This window comes from Danio rerio, chromosome 21 (assembly GCF_049306965.1).
Source record: "Danio rerio strain Tuebingen ecotype United States chromosome 21, GRCz12tu, whole genome shotgun sequence".
Classification (NCBI taxonomy): Eukaryota; Metazoa; Chordata; class Actinopteri; order Cypriniformes; family Danionidae; genus Danio; species Danio rerio.
The window spans coordinates 34,602,479-34,624,410 of NC_133196.1; the positions used below are offsets into that span (position 1 = coordinate 34,602,479).

Consider the following 21,932-nt stretch of genomic DNA (forward strand, 5'->3'; position numbering starts at 1 on the left):
AGCTGTCACTGGGGCAGTACCTTTTCATAAGATACATATTTGTATCCAAAGAGTTCATAGCGGTACCTCAAAGGTGCATTTTAGTGCCCAAATGTACCTAAAATGTACCTTTAAGGTAACATTACGGACCCTTCAGGTACAAATATGTATCATTTGAAAAGGTACTGCCCCAGTGACACCTCCTGTACCTTTATTTCTTAGAGTGTAGCTTTCGAAAGATATATTTATTTTGATTCAACATAATTATAATTTATTGAGCACAACATTTGTTTAAATTGTTTTGTTTTGTTATGGTTTATTTATTTAATCATTTTGTTGCATCTGATTTTTAATTTAGGGTGCTTTCACAGTTAATGCCTGGGTAAAACCCAAGTTCGATTGTCCCCCCTCTACTGGTTGCTGTACAAACAGTCTTTTTTCCTTCTTAACCCCGGTACGCTTGCGTCATCAAGCTGCTGTTTTGTGTACTACTGTTTCTAGGTGACAGCTATGAAAGCAAAGCCCCAAAATGGAGACATGCGCATGTCACGGTCAATCTGCTTTTACCGAATCTTTTGGTTTTGTCACCAAAACCAAAAAACAGAGAGCCACTTGTGTCTATTTGCTGCAAAAAACAGAACATCACCCGATGTCTGCAGAAGTTGTTTTTGGTGAAGACAAGCAGACCCTCTCACACAGTGAGACCGGTAAATATCTGGAAAATTTCACAGATGTTCTGGAATTTTTTCAGAAAAGACCAATAACACATCCATTCCAAAATACTGGTAAATTCTGACATCATTAAACAGAAATGACCTCTAAAAGGCTGCAGTTGTATTTGTACACATAGAAGGGGTCTGGCGTTTGTGTTTTGTGTAGAAGGTGTCTGGCGTTTGTGTTTTGTGTAGAAGGGGTCTGGCAATTTCACTTTTATTTAAAGCTTTGCCATTTATGCAGCTGCTTTGTGAGACATCTAAAGGCAGAAATGTGAGCCAACAGCTAAGTGTTTACACACTTGACTGCATTACAAATTATGTGGATGGATAAGTATTGTGGTAACACTTTACAACAAGGTTCATTAGTTAATGAATTTACTAACATGAACTAATCATGAACAACAACTGTACAGCATTTATTAATCATAATTGAACATTTACTAGTGCATTATTAACATTAAAGTCAATGCTTGTTAACATTAGTTAATGCACCATGAGTTAACTTGAACTAACAATGAACTACTGTATTTTCATTAACTAACGTTAACTAGCATGAAAAAATACAGTAGTAAATGTATTGTTCATTGTTTGTTCATCTTAGTAAATGCATTAATTAACATTAACTAATGAACCTTATTGTAAAGTGTGACCAGTATTGTAAACAACTTATATGAAAACATATTTTAGGAACACTTTCACATGCCAAAATGTTCATAATATGTGTGTGTGCTGGCGCTCACTGGCTGCTTCACATGTACACGTGTCAAGCAACTGAAGCAGAGCTTGAAGGTAAACAAACAGCGGTTTATCATAAACATTTTATTGATAATTTTTCACACAATTGGCATTAAGAAGGAACATAGAATTGTTATCTGACTAACATCTAGTAGCTAAATGTCTGGAAAAATATTTAAAGGCTTTTATTTTCATAGACTATGCGGACGTGAATGCGTTTGTGTTCTGATTGGCTAAAGTCGACATCTCATATCAGTGTGTTCTGGACGTGAACGCGCTCTTTCCAGCAATCTTGCTTCTGTGTTCACACAGCACAGCATTCTGGCAAATTACCAGTAATGTTACAACTTCTCCAGGAAAATTGACAGAATGAATTTACCAGTATTTTTAAAAACGCTTGTCACCAAGGAAGGTGATACACAGACATACACACACAAATAAACGTTATAAAAATGTTGTTTGACAGTTGTCGGTTCACTTCCGTTATTTGGTCCGATTGCATTCATATCAGAAGTGAACTGTGCCAGAGTTTGCACAAACATTACCCCAGACCATTTCCTTTTAGGCTTACTTGGGTACGGTTCACGGACACAATCACACTAGCTTAACATACTGTACCATACTTTGACGTCTATTGAACCCAGGTGCAGACCAAAAGTGCTAGTATGAAAGCACTCTTAGACACATTTTTAATCTATTTACGCTCCATGAACTGGTTGATTTAGATTTTTTGATTCCCAAAATCACCAAATTCACGCAGGAACAACAACAAAAAATATTTTGTTTAATGAAAAAATAAGACATTAAAGCTGTCAATAAAGCTAGGTGGCGATAAATGTGTGATTGATTTATTGAATTGATTCATTCAAATGGATGATTCACTCAGAAGTAAATGGATGTCTTTATAAATGGACAACTGCTTCATTAATTAACAGCAGTTCTGCAGTTCATTGGCAGACAATAATGTGCAAAATATCACACAATGCTGACTTTACTAAGCTTAAACTCAGAATTCCATTTGAATGTGTGCTATGTAGGACTAAAACAGCCCTCATGTGATATTGAGCTCATTCTGATATTGCTTAACTATTATATCATACAAAATATTATACAAAAAATTAGATAAATCGACACAATGGATGAATAAAAAAAGTGTACAATGAATTCAATCAAGCTAAAATGTCATGATTTTAATTTTAAAATGTCGTGACGCATGCATACATGAAGTAACATAATATAATTTTCCAGTAATGTCGTCACAGGCACTATTTTTCCAATGCACTTGAGTTGATAATGGAAGGACTTCTGTTTGATTCTGGATAATCATAATGTGGGTTGAAGGACTTGATATGCAAAGGTTTTAGAGTGCATTTGAGCTCTCTCGCTCTTTCTAGCTCTCGCTCTGTATTTCTGAAGTGTTTTCTTCTTTCATTTTGATGGAGAGCTTTCTTGAGAAGGGCTAGCTGTCCTAGAGACACACATGCACACAGACTCGTGTGTTTTAGTGAGCTGCCAGTGGGAAAGAAGAAGCATGATACTGGATTCGCCTTGTCCTCCAGTTTGACTGCTGTTATTATGCGGGTCTACAGGGCCCTTTCATATGGCTCATGTTTGGATTTCTGTGAAGCTCTCAACAAAAGCAGGAGACTTTTGACCTTCACGTGAAAAGTAGCTGAGACTATATCTCAGAAGGGCAAGTTTATTCATGTATATAACATGAGAGCCAATGCTCAGAAAAATGCTGAATGCAAGCAAAATTGTTTGTGACCTATATAAAAAATATATACTTAAAATGGTGTTTATAAGACTGCCGTGACATCTTTATAATCATGACATAACATGATATTGAATGCATGCTTATGACAACTGTCATTAAGTTTCATTCACTCAGTAATTTCATTTTAAATGCAAATATAACGTTGTTTGAGATGTCTTTGTCATGACAACTTGACATAAACAAATAACATAGCCTGTCTGTCTCTTTGTTATGAAAACTTGACGTTACTAAAACCAGTGTTGGGCAATAACACATCACTAGTAATAAGTTATTGTAACTGGATTACTTTTGACAGTAACTAATCCTATAATGCATTACAGTGCATACCGCTTTACTTTTTCCAAATTTTTTTTGTTACAGCCTTATTCCAAAATTGATTACATTTATTTATTTCCTCAAAATTCTACACACGATACCCCATAATGACAATGTGAAAAAATAGTGTTTGAAATTGTTGCTAATTTATTAAAAATAAAACCCCAGAAAAATCACATAGATAAGATAAGATATATCACGTAGTTAATAGGGGTGTCACGATTTCGACTTTTAATGGAAATCGATCGAAATTTATGCTCAATTTTGATTATCGAATCAAAAAATAGAATCGTCGATGCTGCCACGCCCCCATGTCACGTCAGCTTGGCTTGCCAAGGGGGAAAAAAACAGGCTTGTTGAAGTGCTTGTTAAACTGCAGACGCAGGAGACCCGTCGACAGAGCTTAAACCCTCTCCTCTTTCAATGAAGTCGCCGGTGTGTAAGCATTTTGGATTTCCAGTGAGTTATGTTGACAACGTTCGCGTTGTTGACAAAAAAAAACACAGTTTTGCAAGCTCTGCTATGTACGTATTACGTACGGTTCGTCCGATAGACAACACTGGCATAGCGATCCTCCGCACGCCCCTGTTGCAAATCCGCTCGCGAAAAGTACACACTCAGGCCCTGTTTACACTGTCTTTGTTTTTAAATGGCATTTTAGAACGACAACGATTTGACATCCACAGTGGCGTGTAGCATTTCTAAGCAGCCCTCCTTCCTCACTACCTCTGAAAATGCACATCACGTGACCACACAGACACAGACGCACACACAGCCATATGAGCTTGAGACAGCAGGTCCAGACAGTCAGAGGACTGCTTTAATCTTTCACTCACTTGTACTTAGTCATTTTAGCGAACACCTCAGATACTGTTGGCTGGTTCCTGTTGGTTGTGCGTCTTTTTTACCGACGCCATTATAACGACACAGATCACTGCCTATTCACGAGTCCCGCAGAAAAAAGTGATTGACAGGTGATAATTATGTGTGTACCTTGCCTTTATTCATTTACTGTATGATTTGTTTATGGGTAAAACAAAGACCATACAGGTCAGGTAGTTTAAACGGTAGGCTACAAATAATTAATTGGTCATTACCTAATTATTCATAATCGAAAATCGAATCGTGCCTTTAGAATCGAAAATGTAATCGAACCGAGAATTTGGAGGATCTTGACACCCTTAGTAGTTAAGTATTCACAGCCTTTGCTCAATACTTTGTTGATTCACCATTGGCAGCAGTTACAACCTCAAGTCTCTTTGAATATGATGCCACAAGCTTGGCACACCTGTCTTTGGGAATTTTTGCCCATTCCTCTTTGCAGTACTGCTCAAGCTCTATCAGATTGGATGGGAAGCCATTTTCAGATCTCTTCAGAGATGTTCAATATGATTTAGGTCTGGGCTCTGGCTGGGCCACTCAAGCACATTCACAGAGCCACTCCATTGATATTTTAGCGGTGTGCTTTGGGTCATTGTCCTGCTGAAAGATGAACCGTCGCCTCAGTCTGAGATCAAGAGCACTCTGAAGCAGGTTTTTTATTCAGGATGGCTCTGTACATTGCTTCATTAATCTTTTCCTCTATCCTGACTAGTCTTCCTGACTCAGTTCCTGCTGCTGAAAAACATCCCCACAGCATGATGCTGCCACCACCATGCTTCAATGTAGGGATGGTATTAGCCTGGTGATGAGCTGTGCCTGGTTTTCTCTAAATGTAATGCCTGACATTCGCTCCAAGAAGTTCAATTTTAGTTTCATCAGACCAGAGAATTTAGTTTCTTATGGTCTGAGAGTCATTTAGATGCTTTTTGGCAAATTCCAGGCAGGCAATGGCTTCTGTCTGGCCTCTCTACCGTACAGGCCTGATTGGTGGATTGTTGCACAGATGGTTGTCCTTCTGTTCTTCTGTCCTTCCCTTGTTCTTCCGACCAGCTTTAGGAAGAGTCCTGTTGGTTCCAAACATCTTTCACTTACAGATGAGGAATTTACCACAGGCGAACTTTAAATTAGTTGCTGAAACATCTCAAGAATGTTCAGGGGAAACAGAGGGTACCTGAGCTCAATTAAGAGCTTCACGGCAAAGGCTGTGAATACTTATGTACATGTGATTTTTCAGAGTTTTTATTTTTTAATAAATTTGCAACAATTTCAAAAAATCTTTTTTCACATTGTTATCATGGGGTATTGTGTGAAGAATTTTGAGGAAATAAATGAATTTAATGCATTTTGGAATAAAGCTGTAACTTTAAAAAAACGTGGAAAAAATGAAGCGCTATGAATACTTTCCGTATGCACTGTCCTTTTTAAATATCGTTACAATAAGGTTCCTTTTTTATTACTTAGTAAGTTTATTTATTTTGGCTGCAGTTTGGCTGGATTGTTGTATTTAACCTCTAAACGCATGTTTAAGGGTTAAATGCAAGAACCCAAACAAAAAATCTGTTTAAGGGTTAAATACAACAACTTTTACAATGCTGAAGCAACTTAAGATTTTGTTTTTTGTTTCTAAATATATTATTCAGCTGGTTTATCACCTTGTGATATTTTTCTTTTTTGTGTGCTGCTGGTCTGACTTGTATAACATATTGTTTAAAAAAAGATTTTTTGTTTAAGTCTGCCTTGTGTTTCAGTTGTGAGAATGCAGATGAATTAAAACTGTGAAGCTGATCAACAATGTATTTTCCATGCAGCACTAAAGTGATGCTATATGGGCATTAACGGGAGATATTTAGAACTCAAATGACTTTTAACAATAATGCATTACTTTTATGTGTAAGTAATCAATAAAGTAATCGAGCTACTTTTTGAAAGAAGTAACTAGTAGTAACTATAACTAGTTACTATTTTTCTGTAACTACCACAACACTAAAACCGCAAACTGTGCCATTGTCTTTGTCATGACAATTTGACATTATGAAGTCAACATAACTTGTCATAAATCTGTCACAAACATAATTGTCTCAAGACCTTTATAAAGTCTTGATTTTATTTCTGATTCCTTTTTCAGTGAAACAAAATAATATTTTGATAAATAAAAATAAAAAAAATAATTGTCAAATAATTTTATAACAGCATGATTAATATGTAATTACAGTTTCAATTCGCATCACTGTCGTTTAGATCAAGAAAAGTATTAATGACATTGATATAAAATTCATGACACAATAATAATTACATCACGAAAGTTATGTTTATGACAGATTTATGACAAGTTTTATTGTCTTTGTCATGTCAAGTTTTCATGACAAAAACATCTCAAACAATGTCACCTTTGCATTTAAAATGACATAACAGAGTGAGTGACACTAAATGACAGTTGTCAATAGCATCCATCTAGTCTCATTTATGTTCATGGCATGTGTTGTCTAATGATTATAAAAGTTTTTTGAACTCCCCTTCAAATAAATAGTTACCAAAAATATATTTCTAAACCCTTGAGAAATCATTGATTCTGACTGAGAGCCCACATTTTCTACATTATACAACATTCACAGGCCATTTGACTTCTGTAATGACACACTTTAGAGTAAAAGAGTTTTTTTTTTTTTTTCTGTGGTAAAATATAGGGCAGGATTTCATCCAGTGGGAACCAATTGTATTGTGAAAATTGAGAATTACATAATAGAATTTAGAGTTTTGTATGCATTTGCAGGGATAATTATGGAGCTCTATATGATTTATATAACCCTTTTTATCAGGGCTGTTCAAATCTGTTTCTGGATGGAAGTGTCTTACAGAGTTTAGCTCCAACCCCAATTAAACAAACCTCCTCAGACTTACTAGTACTTTCCAGACAAGTGTGTTGGAGCTAGTGGAGCTAAACCCAGGAGCAGAACTGGAAAGCCTTGCTTTTGATGGATGGTGTTCATTACAGAAAGAAGCTGTTTTTGAACATCCAGGTGTGATGCTATATGCAAACCATGGGTGATAACTTTTGACCCACAATCATAATTCTGTAGGGCTTTCCTTATTGAGTGGCTTGTATGACGTAACTTATCTAGCAGAATTTGGTGTTATTTGTTTATTTATTTGAACAGAGCAAGATCTAAGGAACACTTTTATTCATGAATTATTCAGACTGTTTGTTCCTCAGGCGTCTCTTTTGGCATTTCCATTCAACACTACTGTATTTTTACAATTTGCATAACATTTAAATTTATGCATTTCGCAGATGCTTTTATCCAAATAGGAACAAAAGCAATTCATCAAAGAGCCAAAGATGGCAAGTTTTGTACAAAACTAAGAAGCAAGCTAGAAATGACATGCAGAGAAGAAATATTGCAAATGAAATATTTAACCGACTGTTTAAAAAATTCACAGTTATATTTAATTTATGATTGAACAATTATGCAATTATACATATGTATGTCTAACTAAGCTCTTTTGTATTTATGGAACCATAAAGAACAGGGAAGAAATAGTGCAAAGGAAGAATAAAATCACTATGTGTGTGTGTGTATGTATGTGTGTGTGTGTGTGTGTGTGTGTGTGTGTGTGTGTGTGTGTGTGTGTGTGTGTGTGTGTGTGTGTGTGTGTGTGTATTTGTGCCATACTAAAAGTATTTAGCAAATAATTTTATACACAAAAGTGCACTAAATCTGACAATAGTCGTTTGTAAAAATAATAATAACAATAGTAAAAATAAAAAATTAAAAACTTCACTCCCTGATAATAGTCTTGTTGTCGATCCCAGTTGTAAGAGCAGCAAATAAAAACTTGACTTACCCTTGATCATTTGGAAAAGTGGCAAAGGGTAGATTTTCAGATAACTCATCTGTTGAACTGCATCCCAATCATCACAAATACTGCAGAAGACCTATTGGAAGCCGCATGGACCTAAGATTATTGTAGAAATCAGTCAAGTTTGGTGAAGAAAAAATCATGGTTTAGCATCACATTCAGTATGGGGGCATGCAAGAGATCTGCAGAGTGGACGGCAACATTACCAACCTGAGTTATCAAGACATTTGTGCTGCCCATTACATTATAAACCCCAGGAGAGGGCAAATTCTTCAGCAGGATAGCACTCCTCATACTTCACCCTCCACATCAAAGTTGCTGAAAGCAGAGAAGGTCAAGGTGCTCCAGGATTGGCTAGCCCAGTCACCAGATGCCAACATTATTGATCATGTCTGGGGTAAGATGGAGGAGGCATTGCAGATGAATCCAAAGAATCTTGATAAACTCTGGGAGTCCTGCAAGAAAGCTTTCTTTGCCATTCCAGCTGACTTTATTAATAAGTTATTTGACCCATTGCAGAGATGTATGGATGCAGTTCTTCAAACTCATGGGAGTCATACACAGTGAGCACCAGCACACACGCATATATTGTGAACATCTTGACATGCGAAAGTGTTCTTCCATATGTTTTCATCGAAGTTGATCACAATACCTATCCATCCACAGAGTTTGTAATGCAATCAAATGTTTACAAATAAAAGTGCAGCCATTTAAAGGCCATTTCTGGTCATGATGTCAGAATTTACCGGTATTTTGGAATAGATCTGTCTTTTCCTAACAAATTACGTAATGTCCTCGTCTGTGTAAACACTGCTTTTTTGAGTTTACCGGTTGAGTTTTACTCCGGTTGTTCCGGAGATTTTCAAGATATTTACTAGCATCACTGTGTGACAGAGGCTATTGTATACTAACTAGTATACTGCAGTTAATGTACAAGTAGTTTAATGAGTCATGTGTATTTAGACTTATAATATAGTTTGATTTTGAAACTTTCTTTTTAGTTGTCAGCATGCCAAGCTTCATCACTTGGAGTAAATATTGAAATTCAGTTATTTTATGTGTTTATGCGCAACTTCTCAAATGAGTTTGTTGAAATGATTTGTTCAGCTTCCTGCACGCATGAAATGGTCGCAAGTGATTTCTCATTTTAAATCATAACAGGACACAAACAGCACTGAATGAAGAGAATCCACAATATTTTGTAACCAAATCTGCAAATGCATCCATTGTTTGCCAGTGAGTAAGCGCTTTATTAACTGGGCACTGCGATGTCTTTTAAATAGGGATGTAACGGTATCAGAATTTCACGGTGCGGTAATACCTCGGTATGAATGTCACGGTACGGTATTTATTGAATCATTTACAGGAAAAAACAAAACTTATGAAAATACTCCAAAAAAGTGCCAAAAGTGTCAATGACATACAAATTAGCCATCTATCTGTAAGCTTTGAAACAGGAACTTCAATTTTAATAACAAAAAATTATTAAACCATGTAAAAAAATAAAGTTTTAATTTAGTGATGTTGAAAACTCATCACATTCAACATTTAATCACACTCAGCCCATCTACCCAGATGAGAGCTCTGCTAGTCGGACTTCTCATCAAGCATCTCCCGCTGGATCTAATCTCACTATATTTATTAAACGGGATATTTCATTTATCTTGTTGTCTTTATCTAACAACATATTCCCTGACTTTGGGCATTGGAATCTATTACTTGTTCTCAGGTAACGTGTTTTGGCTGAGCGCAAATATAAGTTAATGATTAATGTAACCACGTACATTCGGTATATTGACTGATCGCTTGCCTTTATTTCCTATAATGTATAAACTTATTGTATGTTATACTTTTAAAATGGCCATTATCGATTCTTAAAACTGATACTCAGCAAAAGAGAGGCTGTGTTTCGTATTTTCAATGAAATTGAAAGGAGGCAGTTGTTATCGGCTCCGTTTTGTTATAAATATCCATACAGTGAAGATGACGCTCATCTTATGCAGCACGGCGCCTCAACATTTCTGCTGTCTAAGTTGCTAATATTAAAAATGAAAATAGGCAGTTCCTTAAATCATGTTTACAGTTTATTGTTGAGAAAGTGAAACAACGAAGCCAGGGTGATGTGAATGAAGTTATAAAGTACACTGTTCCCTTTGAAGATTTACCCGTGTCCTCGGTATAATCTGCTTTTCCATATCAAACTGAGAAGAAGAGACTGCAGCCTTGATCAAACTTGCGAAGTCTGAACTAAAGCAGGTCGCACACCAGAAGCGACGCTCGGCGGCGCGCCACGCAGCGCCATGTATTTTAGAATTCTAATCATAGGTTTCTATCAGGATACACACACCGGCGCCGCAAGTCGGCGGCTGTCGGCGGCGCCCGGCGACGGCTCAGGACGCAGTTCATTTTTCAGCCACGCCACAGAGCGCCATCTGATTAGTTTCATGTTAAATATCATTCGAATGTGCGCGTCTGGTGTGCGATACTTTAATCTGTCATGTACGCGCCGTGTCGCGGCGCCGAGTGGCGCTTCTGGTGTGCGACCTGCTTTAGAGTTTTCCAGCTCTTTTCATCCCCGCTTCTAGCAGCACACTCCATTTCCGCATTACTGGATCTGTAGCAACAACAGACCGCAAGGGATGATGGTCAAGCATGGGCTGATGGCAATTGTAGTTTTCGTTACCTCCCGTTCGCTTCATTCGCCTGAGCAAATTTTCTCAGAAGACCTATAGTTTTACCGAGTCATGCGACTTCGGTAATATCGAAAAAAATTAATATTGCGGTATGACGGTATTTACAATACCGTTACATCCCTACTTTTAAATAAGTAAAGGTTTTTATGTGTATAGATAGAGATTGAACCCTGTATAGTTCTTTAAAAGTTCTCTAACTATCTCTTAATTTATTTGATTTGTTGTGGAAAAAAAGGAAAGTACTGGGTATATTAAGGGTATATTTCAGTGGTCAAGGTTAGGTTCTGGTGTAGAAATTAGAGCTGGGTAGATTACTTATGAATTGTAATCAGTTAAAATGTGCCATGCAATTTGTTGTCAGGGCGACACAGTGATTCAGTGGTTAGCACTGTTACCCCATAGCAAAAAGGCCTGGCTGGACCAGTTACCATTTCTGTGTGGAGTTTGCTTGTTCTTCATGTGTTGACATGGGTTTTCAGTGGGTTTTCCCATAATATCCAAAGATATGTGCTATAGGTGAGTTGGATGAACTAAATTGGCCATAGTGTGTGTGAATGAAAGATTATATGGGTTTTTTCCAGTACTAGGTTGCGGCCAGAAGGTCATCCGTTGCGTAAATGGTAGATTAACCATTATGGTGTACATATATTTTGCAGCCAGTTTAGACCAGTCATTTTTTCATCTTCTAGTATAAGTTAATTTGAGTCATTTAGATTGAAGAGTCATTATTTAATTTTTCTCTCGCTCTCGCAGCTATGTGTGTGCGGTCAGCTGCAAAGCCAAGCAAAAGTAGGAGTAAGTAAAAAGGTAATGCAAAAATGAATTTGGTTAGAAAGCTAAACCAAAAGTCGAGTCCCAAACATATTAAGAGATTTAGAAACGACGGACATCAAATTTAAGTCCCAAAAAAGCGCGTCTGTGGGTCTGCAGAGCACGTGAGACTGTCTTACCAGCGTCTTCAGGCCCGTAAGGGGGTTTGGGTGCTTCGACACACCCACCCCTCACTGACAAAGGTCTGAAAATTTGTCCAATACACGAGCTGATTTGTCCTATTTTGACTGCTATGCATTAAGAAATTGGGAAAATAACCATCAAAGAAGGCTTTAAGACCAGGTGGAATCCTCTTTTGGTTGTTGCTTCAGCATTACTGAGGAAAGTTGAATGTGCTGGCCAGTTTGTGTTTGTGCCTATAAATGACAATAGGCCAGTTTTTAATTTAAACTTGAACAGCATCTTTTTTTTTCTAATGATATATGATGTAATGAATTTGTATTTGTAAAATAAATATTATTCTAATTTTTTTTCTTCTAAATCTTTAGGAAATGTTTTTGGTACATCAAAAAATGTGATTGCTGACAAGCTAATCCATCAAGAAATGGTACTTAAAAAGTATTTAAACCTCATAATAAAATAGAAAAGGAGGCTAATAGCTGCAAAAAGGTTCATATTTTAAGAAAGAAAGAACCACCCTATTCACTAGGCTGGTAACGGGGCTGGTCTTGACAGATCTTGTGTACACCGAATAAAATGGGTCAACGTGAGATTTTCCACAACTTAATCGATTGCGGATGTTTAGTTATATTGAGCGGCTACAAAAAAAGTGTAATAGGTTGATAATAATAGTGAAAAAAGGTCATTAAATGTACTTGTTATGGCCGTTAATATACCTGAGTGGCCCACACAAGTAAAATCTGTGTGGGCAGCTGCTGACTTTGATACGTACATAAAATGCACACATGTAAAATTACTGTAAAATGAAGTGCTACTAGATATATTAACTTCATAAGTCTTTTTTTTCTGTAAGTACTTATACTTCAGTAGTTTTTGAATGTTCTACCTGAATGTCCCTACTTTTTAAATTTCACACTAGCTATCAAAGCCATATGAAGAGGAGAGTCCGACATAATCTATAGAAAGTCCATCCATACCAATTCTGGCGAGTGTGCGTTCATGAGGGTAAAGGAGAGGTTTTTTTTTTTCATTGGCTCTGATGTGAGCAGTTCTGGCTGGTTGCGAGCTTGAGGAGTATGAACTTGAGCTCCAAAGCTGAGGACTTGTGCACCCTCTCCAGGGAACTTTCTCTCCCCCTTTTTTTTCTGCTTCCCAATTTTTCTCTCTTTATCTATCTCACTTTCTCCATCTCAGTGTGGTGCTCTCCTTCAGTGCCGAGCTGTCCATCCATGCTCCGTGTTAATGAGGGAGGCTGGTGCGAGCTCCCACTGGTTACCAGAGCGGGCCGCTTTAACCGACCTGTCACTCAGGCCTGACACTGCGCGTACGTGCGCCTGCTCGCTTGCAAAAAGAAAGCTTGATCCATTTAGGGAAAGAGCCTGCTCGCGCGCGCTCAGATTCAGTTCCTCTCTGAACCATAACTCGTTTAAATGCAGCCAGAGGTTTTAGCAGGCAGGGAAACAGATTGTCTCTGCTTATCAGGGCACATCAAACATTGCAAACGGCAGCTAGACTGACAGCTAACACCAAGCCCACTCGTGCTGCACTGGCCTCTCAGACACAAAGAGAGTGTGTCAGTGTGTGTGTGTGTGTGTGTGTGTGTGTGTGTGTGTGTGTGTGTGTGTGTGTGTGTGTGTGTGTGTGTGTGTGTTTGTTTCTGATAGCATCAAGGCCCATTTGCTGGCTTTTTTTTTCTGATTGGAGTTGCCGGGATCTATCTGCGCCGTCAACAGTTTTCTCTCTAGAGGACAGACTTAGCAGGTGTAATGGGAAAGGAGGTTTGCGAGTGTGGCTAGCGCTGTCATGCTGAGGTATTATGATCTCAAGAGAGAAGACAGGGTTTGATTTAGGGTTGATGACTTTGGCAGCCCACACCGCTCATTCATTAGCATAGAGCTGCATCTCTGTGGAATAATATATGTTGATTTTTTCTCTGCAAACATTTCCACACGGAGCTGAGGATGTTCCCCGTTCTCCTTGTCTTTGAAAGGCTCTCTTTGTGTGTTTTTCTTTCCCGTCTTGGCTTCGGTCTCAGGGCCGTGGGTGTTGAAGAACAGCAGTATAAGCAGCGGGGAGCTGGAGCTGGGTCAGCGTGTCAGTCAGGATGTTCCTCCAGGCGTCTTCTGGAGGTCTCTGCTTCACCTGCGCCAGCCACACTTCCTCAAGTTCAACATCTCCCTGGGCAAGGACGCGCTGTTTGGGGTCTACATGCGCAAAGGCCTGCCTCCTTCACACGCTCAGGTGAGCAAATCGCCTCATGTCTTGTTTAGTTTCTTAAAGGGGCCATGTCCATTTGTAATTCTGGTTGAGAGTCCAGTTTTTTATTAGATTTTGGTAAAGGGTTTGTTCAGTCAACACTGGAAATTCTGCTTTCATTTATAAATGATCATGTTGCCAAAGCCATAGGACATTTGTTCTGTGGGTGTACATACATTTCTAATATAAATTGAGGGATTTCTCTTCATCCATTTAAGAGCCACCAACATTTTTACATATTAAAAGCTTTAAAAGTGCCATTTAGTGCATCGATTTAAAGGGCTCTATTCTAATGATCTAGGGAAAAGTCTAAATGGCATGGCGCAAAATTAAGGGTAGATCTGAAAACACTTTTTTAAGGACACGCTATTTTAAGGACAGAAAAATAAGTTATGCGCCCTGGCGCATGGTCTAACAGGGTTATGCTTATTCTCTTAATGAGTTATGGGTGTGTTTTCAGCATAACGTGCATTAAACCAATCAGAGTCTTGTCTCCCATTCCTTTTAAGAGCCACGTTTGCTGTTTACATGGTGGACTTTGTAAGTGGAAAAAACTGCTACTTTAACAATCTGCATGAGGATAAAGAATGAGCCTCCTTCATTCAGCCTCTTTACTTTCTCTTTACTTTTGTAGATAAGAAAATGGTGTTGTTTGCACTCCACTGAAGACATCCATTTGTCTACATATGTAATTTAGTTTAAGTGCAAAGATTTGTTTCAAAACAATTTCTAAATTCAGTTCTAATTTCCAGCAAATTAATAAATTAACAATAATAACAAAGTTTGCTCAAAAAATGGAGTTATATCCAAACACACATCCTATTCTTATGTCCTATACATTGATGCATTTGTCTCCAAAACCCAAAAGGTGGACAGGTAAACTTGTTTTTTATTAAAACAAATGTAAATATGCATAAAAATATAATAACACTGGTAATAATTATAACAGAATGAACTGAAAAAAGTCTGAGGCAGTAGTTTTTGAATTTATGTAGAAAATATATATATATTTTTTGTAACATTTTAATCCTTAAATTGTTTTCATATGTAAAGATATTTGTGTATTGCTGTACATCTTGTGAATATTAAGCAATGTGTAAGTGTTTGAACCCACAAAGGTGCATAACTATCGCGCTCTGCACTGGACTTTAGACAAACTTTTAGATGGTCAATAGCACGGCCTATTTCAGTTCTTTATAATAGTAATGTGCCAACAATGCACCTTAACACACCTCCATTAGACCGGCACACCCATGAGTCCACCGAGTGGCACAAATGGAATTGCTATTTAGGGTTAATTAATTTGCTAATTAGGGTTGCACTGGTCTAAAATAGCAACAAAATAGCAACAAATCCCACCAAACACAACTTACACCTTACTGCGCCGAGTGTATGATAGGGCTCAAAATGTACGATTTTTGTCTGATATCTACATAGTAGGTTTGTGGGACCATGTTTTGACCATATTTGAAAAGGTAATCAATGTTATTGAGCTCTACTCTACTAACTCATGTCAGTGCCTAAAACACACAGACAAACACACACAGGAACAGTGTGGTGTACTTTGAAATAAACATGCAAAATAATCAAACTTTAGTTGTCAAAAATATTTTAACAAATCAAGTAGATACCTTGTCAAATGACTGAGTCTGAGAATGTTAGCTAGGGGCAAGTGAGCTCTGTATGCAACCACAGTTTCTAGTTTGCTCCTTTTGTGTTGTGGATGAAAAAGAAGCTAAATTATAATCGCTTACCAAAAGGGACGACAGAGATGTATATTGAGATGTATTTTGAAGCTTTAACATACATGAAAAAGGACAAGGTTTATAAAGTTTATTGGCATCCATTTGCTCCAGAAAGAGTATTATTATGAAGAAATAATAATAACAGTTTGTTAATAAACATTATTAAGATAAGTATATGAATTAACAGTCACACTTTATTTTGATGGTCCATTTGTTGAATTAAAGTTACATTGCAACTAATTCTCAGTAGATTATAAGTAGATTGTTAGGTTGGGGTTAAGGTTAGTGTAAGTTGACATGTACTTGCAAAGTCTACTTATACTCAAATGGACCATCATAATAAAGTGTTACACGATTAAGTAACTGTTTTAACTAACTAAATTAACTAACTGCAAAAATCAGTCCAAGGCACTCGAAAAATGTGGGGAAAAAAAACATTAAAAAGCCTTGGCATGGTTATTTCTTACAACTGCGCCTACAAGTTTTGGCAAACAACTTCCTTCATCAGGGTTACCCTATAATAACCATGTCAATAAAGGCTTTTAAATATTAGTTTCACATTTTTCAAGTGCCTTGGACTGATTTTTGTTGTTTATTCTGATGAATCCCTTACCCAAAGAGCACAGACACATTATTTGAGCTACAAACTTTTTGTTTGATTTTGGATTCTTAAATTCACTAACTGTTATGAACCAGTTGTTTTTAATGAGAATAAACATAATTTATTTTTTATTGTATTGAGGCATAAATACATGAATTAATCCCATTGTATAAAATTAAAGACTTGCTCTGTGTTGTTTTAGGGTTTAACCAATTGTCAATAGGTAATTATATAATCATCTTTTTTCTTACAGTGAACATTGTAAACATGCTGGGTTGCGTTTCCGAAAACAATCGTTAGCCAACTAAGGTTGCAAGTACTGTCGTTATAAACATAGTTTGTTGATTTGGCATTTCCCAAATCCATCGTTCCAACAGAAATTTGCAAACTGCGTCGCAAACTTGTACGTTACAACTTCACCTCTAGAGCTGTAGTTAGAAACATAGTTCCTGGCTGTGTTCCTTTCCAAGTATCCCCCCCCCCCCCCTCTATGCCCTATTCATTTAGAACATTCTAAAATTTAAACTTGGAATGATTAAGTTCTCACTTTCGGGTGTAATTTGCTTTCAAAGTATCATTACAGTTCAGTTTTAGCGATCTTCATTACAATTGCATTGCCTTCGGAATTTGAAAAACATTGATCGCCTTGAAAACAATGATGTCATTTTGAACACAGCTGTCATGACGAAAGCTAAAGGTGACCTATTATTTAAAAGCGGAATTTATATACACCTCCAAAGCTTGTTATTTATATGATTTATATATGAAATTAGAATACGTGTTAGCCTTTTGTAAATGATTTTATGTTTTATAATAGAACATGTAATGTTCTCAATAATATTTGTAAAGGAAATATAAGTCCTATATATGTCACTTACATATATACATGAGTGCATGTTTTACCCAAACTAATATTTGATTTTTTTAAATGCATGTTTGTGTAAAGTAATATAATTTGCACAAATAAATGATGGGGTTCTTCTCTAAAGAAGTTGTTACCACCTAATTTAGAGCATCATTAAAGGCATTTTACTTTATAACTAACGTGGTTCAAATGATAGATCTGCAACACACATTTGTCACTACATTGTTCTTTCCTCAAACGATGCATCGTACCATGACAGTTCAGCCGCGGGTTACGTTGTTGTTTGGAAAACGCACCTATGGGAGGTTTTCAAAATATGAAAAAAGTCAGGTGCTACGTTAAACTCTTACATGAAATGTAGTCCTCATTTGTTTTTATGGCCATTTTCCATCCTCTCTCTGTTTTGATACTGCTAAATATCAAGTGTTGATATCTAAATCTACTGGTTGATGCTATTAAGTTCTCGCTGTGCAATTAAACCCCAACAAGGTTAACATGTTAATCCGACAAAATCCAACAACCTTTTGAGGTTGTGGCCATTTGGTGGCCAGAGTGTGAGCTATCCTTTATAGAGCAATAAAATCTGGTTCTCCATTACATTCCTCTTAAAAAAAAAAAAACAGGTTTTTGCTAATCACCATGAAGAGACCATCTGTGTAGATGGGCCTTTATGTGTGCGTCGTTTTTTTTTAATGAATTGTAAATGATTTCCAAATTATCGCTGCATATTTGTCTCCAGAATTCTTACACGTTCCCTGTCACGTTCCAGAGTTGTTACCTCTTCCACATTTTGATTTAATTTGGCTTCTTTGATTGTCATCACAGTGTTTAGTGCAGATGACGCTCTGCAGCTGATTGTTTTCTCACCTCTCTCTTTCTCTGTACATCTCTTCAGTATGACTTCATGGAAAGGCTGGATGGGAAGGAGAAATGGAGCGTTATCGAGTCTCCTCGTGAGCGGCGCAGTATTCAGACTGTCGTCCAGAACGAGGCCATCTTTGTGCAGTATCTGGACCCCGGCACGTGGCATCTGGCCTTCTACAATGACGGAAAGGAAAAAGAGCCCGTCTCATTCAGCACCGTGGCCTTAGGTACACTTCTCCAGCTTTTATTTACACACTAAGGTCAAGTTTTGAAAGGAATACAGTTAACAGAAACTTGTTTGTTTGGTGATTTACTGTGTTAAAGATGCATTCACTGTGAGAAGTTCACACACAGCACCTGATCCATCTTTAACCTTGCATTGCGTTTTCAATTGGATTGGGTGATGTGCTTTCATTGCTCCCACTTGCAATTCACGTTAAAGGGATCGTCATATAAAGTAAAAATAAGCACTGAAAGATGTTTGTTCAGGCAGTTTCTCTACCGTTGCCATCGTGATGACTTTGAATAAGCACAATGCCAACTTGGAGACTTTCTTCTCCAGCCGTCGAGAGGAGCTGTCAACGAGGGATTGAAAAGTGTAAATTTGGCCTCATGTCTGTCATGACAGCAGGCAGTGATGCAGAACTCGTGAAGCATATAGGAGGCATCGCTGTGTTTTCATGTGCTATACTGTATATATTGTGTTGAAATATTCATGCATAAGTCACTCACTTGTTCTCTCATTCGGAATTCAGAACATAGCAGGTGGCATACGCTTCAATATTTGGATGAAGTACGAGTGACGGTACATAGGAAATGTCTAATGATTATAAAAGCATTGAAACTTATTTTTTAAATAGTATTTTAATCATCTTTTTAACCCAAATATATACTGTTAACATAAATTATACAGTAGTCCCTAGTTTTTTTTATGGAAGTTACATTATAAAAATAACAAGAAAAATCTGTGAAGTAGTCAGCTTTAATCTTTTCCTATTACTATAGATGTATTAAGGCTGTAAAACCCCTCGCTACACACTCTTTTCTCAGAGAGGTATTAACATTTTCACACTTTTCTCTCTTGTTTAAACACTCTCAATGTTCAAACCTTGTAGAAAAATAAGTCCAGTATTATAGAATAAAACCAAATATCAAAACCTGTTGTCAGGAGAAAACATTCATCACTGTCAGCTTTTGTGCAGATAATGTTGCCATCCAGCGTAATGTTCTTTTACTGCAGTCACTGATCCACAAAACTAAAGCAGACTCTATCCTTAAAGGGGTCGCATAGCGGATGCGCTGCGCACATGACAGTTGGAAGTAACACACATTGGACACGCACGTTCGCATGTTATTTAAACTTAAATTATTCAGATGGCATGGCAGAAATGTGAACACTGTCCTGAGTCATAGCTGGGCACCGCAGACAGCCACCAACTTGTTGCGCCGGTGTGCGTACCTTGATATAAATCTATGTTTACAATTCTAAAATGCATGGCGCTTTCTGGTGTGTCACTCTCTTTACAATGGTCTTTCTGTTGTAAGTTACAACCTTTCTTGCATCCTTGTTGGAACTCACATTGTTAGCGATCGGTTAAGTTTGGGTTAATTTGTTAAGCTGAAAGCATCCTGTACTATAAGGATACATGGAGGAGATTGATTGACAATGGTCTATAGCCAGTAACGGCGCAGAACACAATGCGCTGTTAAAAAATAAATAAGAATAAGAATAAGCATGTCAAAATTGCACCAAAAAAATCTGCGAAACTGCGAGGCCGCAAAAGGTGAATAAAGGGTTTTAGCAAGGGACCACTCTATACTAAAAATAACTAGGGCTTTTATTATTTTTTCAGGAATGTTGAGTTAAATGTCATTTGTTTGTTTTATTTTGTAAATTACTTATGAGATTTCTTCCATGTTCTTTCATGTTTATATTTATTTTTTTTAACATTATACAATTGTTGCGACCAAAGAGTTAAGAAATCAATATTTTTACTCAAAAAAGCAAATATTTGTTATTCTGACCAACTGTCATTTCATAGGAACATTTTTTTTTTATTAAAATCTTTTTTATTGCATTAATTTAAAGAAATAAATTAGGAAAAAATGTAAATGAAATTAGACCTGGATAAAATAAAAATAAATATTAACATTTTACATTTACCCATGGCCAATAAATCTAGTAAATCCAGAGAATCTGAATATTTAAAAAAGAAAATTAGATCAGACATGAAAGCACAAATTGGGTGGTATGGTGGCTCAGTGTTTAGCACTGTTGCCTTATAGCAAGAAGCAAGTCCTGGCTGGGCCAGTTGGCATTTCTGTGTGGAGTTTGCATGTTTTCCCTGTGTTCGCGTGGGTTTCCTCTGGGTGCTCTGGTTTCCCCCACAGTCATAAGACAAGGTATAGGTGAACTGAATAAAACTAAATCATTTGTAGTGTTTGTGTGTGTCTGAATGAGAGTCTATGGGTGTTTCCCAGTACTGGGTTGCAGCTGGAAGGGCATCCGCTGCGTAAAACATATGCTGGATAAGTTGGCTGTTTATTCTGCTGTGGTGACCCCTAATGAATAAAGTGACTTTCCCAAAAAGATAAAAATGGTTCTTTTGAGCTTTCAATTCATCAATCATCTTGAAAAAAAAAGTTTAAAAAAAAGCAATTGACAATTGTCAAAACTGAGAAGAAATTTTGCAACAAAATAAAAATTAATAAGAGACATTATAAGTTTCCAACATGAAAATGAATTACATTTTAGAAAATCAAAATATATTTTCCACAATAGCTGAATGAGCCACCAATTTCACTGGCAATTGATTTACACAGCAGATGCCCATCATTCCGAGAGTGCAACCCTCAGTGCAGGAAAACACCCACACCCTTTTCTATTTAAACATTATGGGCAATACATTTATTCATTCATTTTCTTTTCGGCTTAGTCCCTTTATTAATCTGGGGTCGCCACAGTGGAATGAACTGCCAACTAAACCAGTATATGTTTTATACAGCGGATGCCTTTCCAGCTGCAACCCATCTCTGTAAAACATCCATGTCTTTGGAAGAAACCGGAGCACCCGGAGAAAACCCATGCAAACACAGGGAGAACATGCAAACTCCACACAGAAGCGCCAACTGACCCAGCCAAGGCTCGAACCAGCGACCTTTTCGCTGTGAGGCAACAGCACTACCTACTGCGCCATTGCATCACCTATGGGCAATTTAGTTTATTTAATTCACCTATACCGCATGTCTTTGAACTGTCGCTGAAACCTATGCGAACACATGGAGAACATGCATACTCCACACAGAAAGGCCACCTGAGCAAACCAGGACTTAAACCAGTGACCTTGATGTGAGGCAGTTGTGCTAACCACTCAGTCACCCTGCTGCCAACAGATAAACTATAACTTAATAAATGAATAAATAGTCTGTCTGCTGTCTGGATGAATCCACAGATATCAAGTGCTTAAAGTATTTGACCACTTAAGCTACTTCAAATGAAATAATACAAAAATGCAGTATTAAATCAAGTGGCATTTATTTTACAGAAAAACACCACGGGCACACTTTTCAAAGCATTCACCAAAGAAGTGTTCGCTTTACAAATAAAAATAAAAGCCACTCAGTGTCAAACAATAGTGGAAGAACTCACAGGACCCCTGTGTGAACTTGAGGAGAACCAGTTTCAGTCATTCACT

The 21,932-nt window shown here is 37.3% G+C and overlaps 1 protein-coding gene across 14 annotated transcripts in view; it reads left to right on the forward strand.

The window, feature by feature from the left end:
* Positions 1-21,932, forward strand: part of tenm2b (teneurin transmembrane protein 2b) — a 576,016-nt gene that overhangs the window by 485,812 nt on the left and 68,272 nt on the right. For all 14 annotated transcript variants that reach the window (XM_068216114.2, XM_068216117.2, XM_068216118.2 and 11 more), the window contains 2 exons: positions 13,942-14,147; positions 18,269-18,464. In XM_068216114.2, the coding sequence (XP_068072215.2) occupies positions 13,942-14,147; positions 18,269-18,464 (402 nt within the window). The remainder of the gene's footprint in view (positions 1-13,941; positions 14,148-18,268; positions 18,465-21,932) is intronic.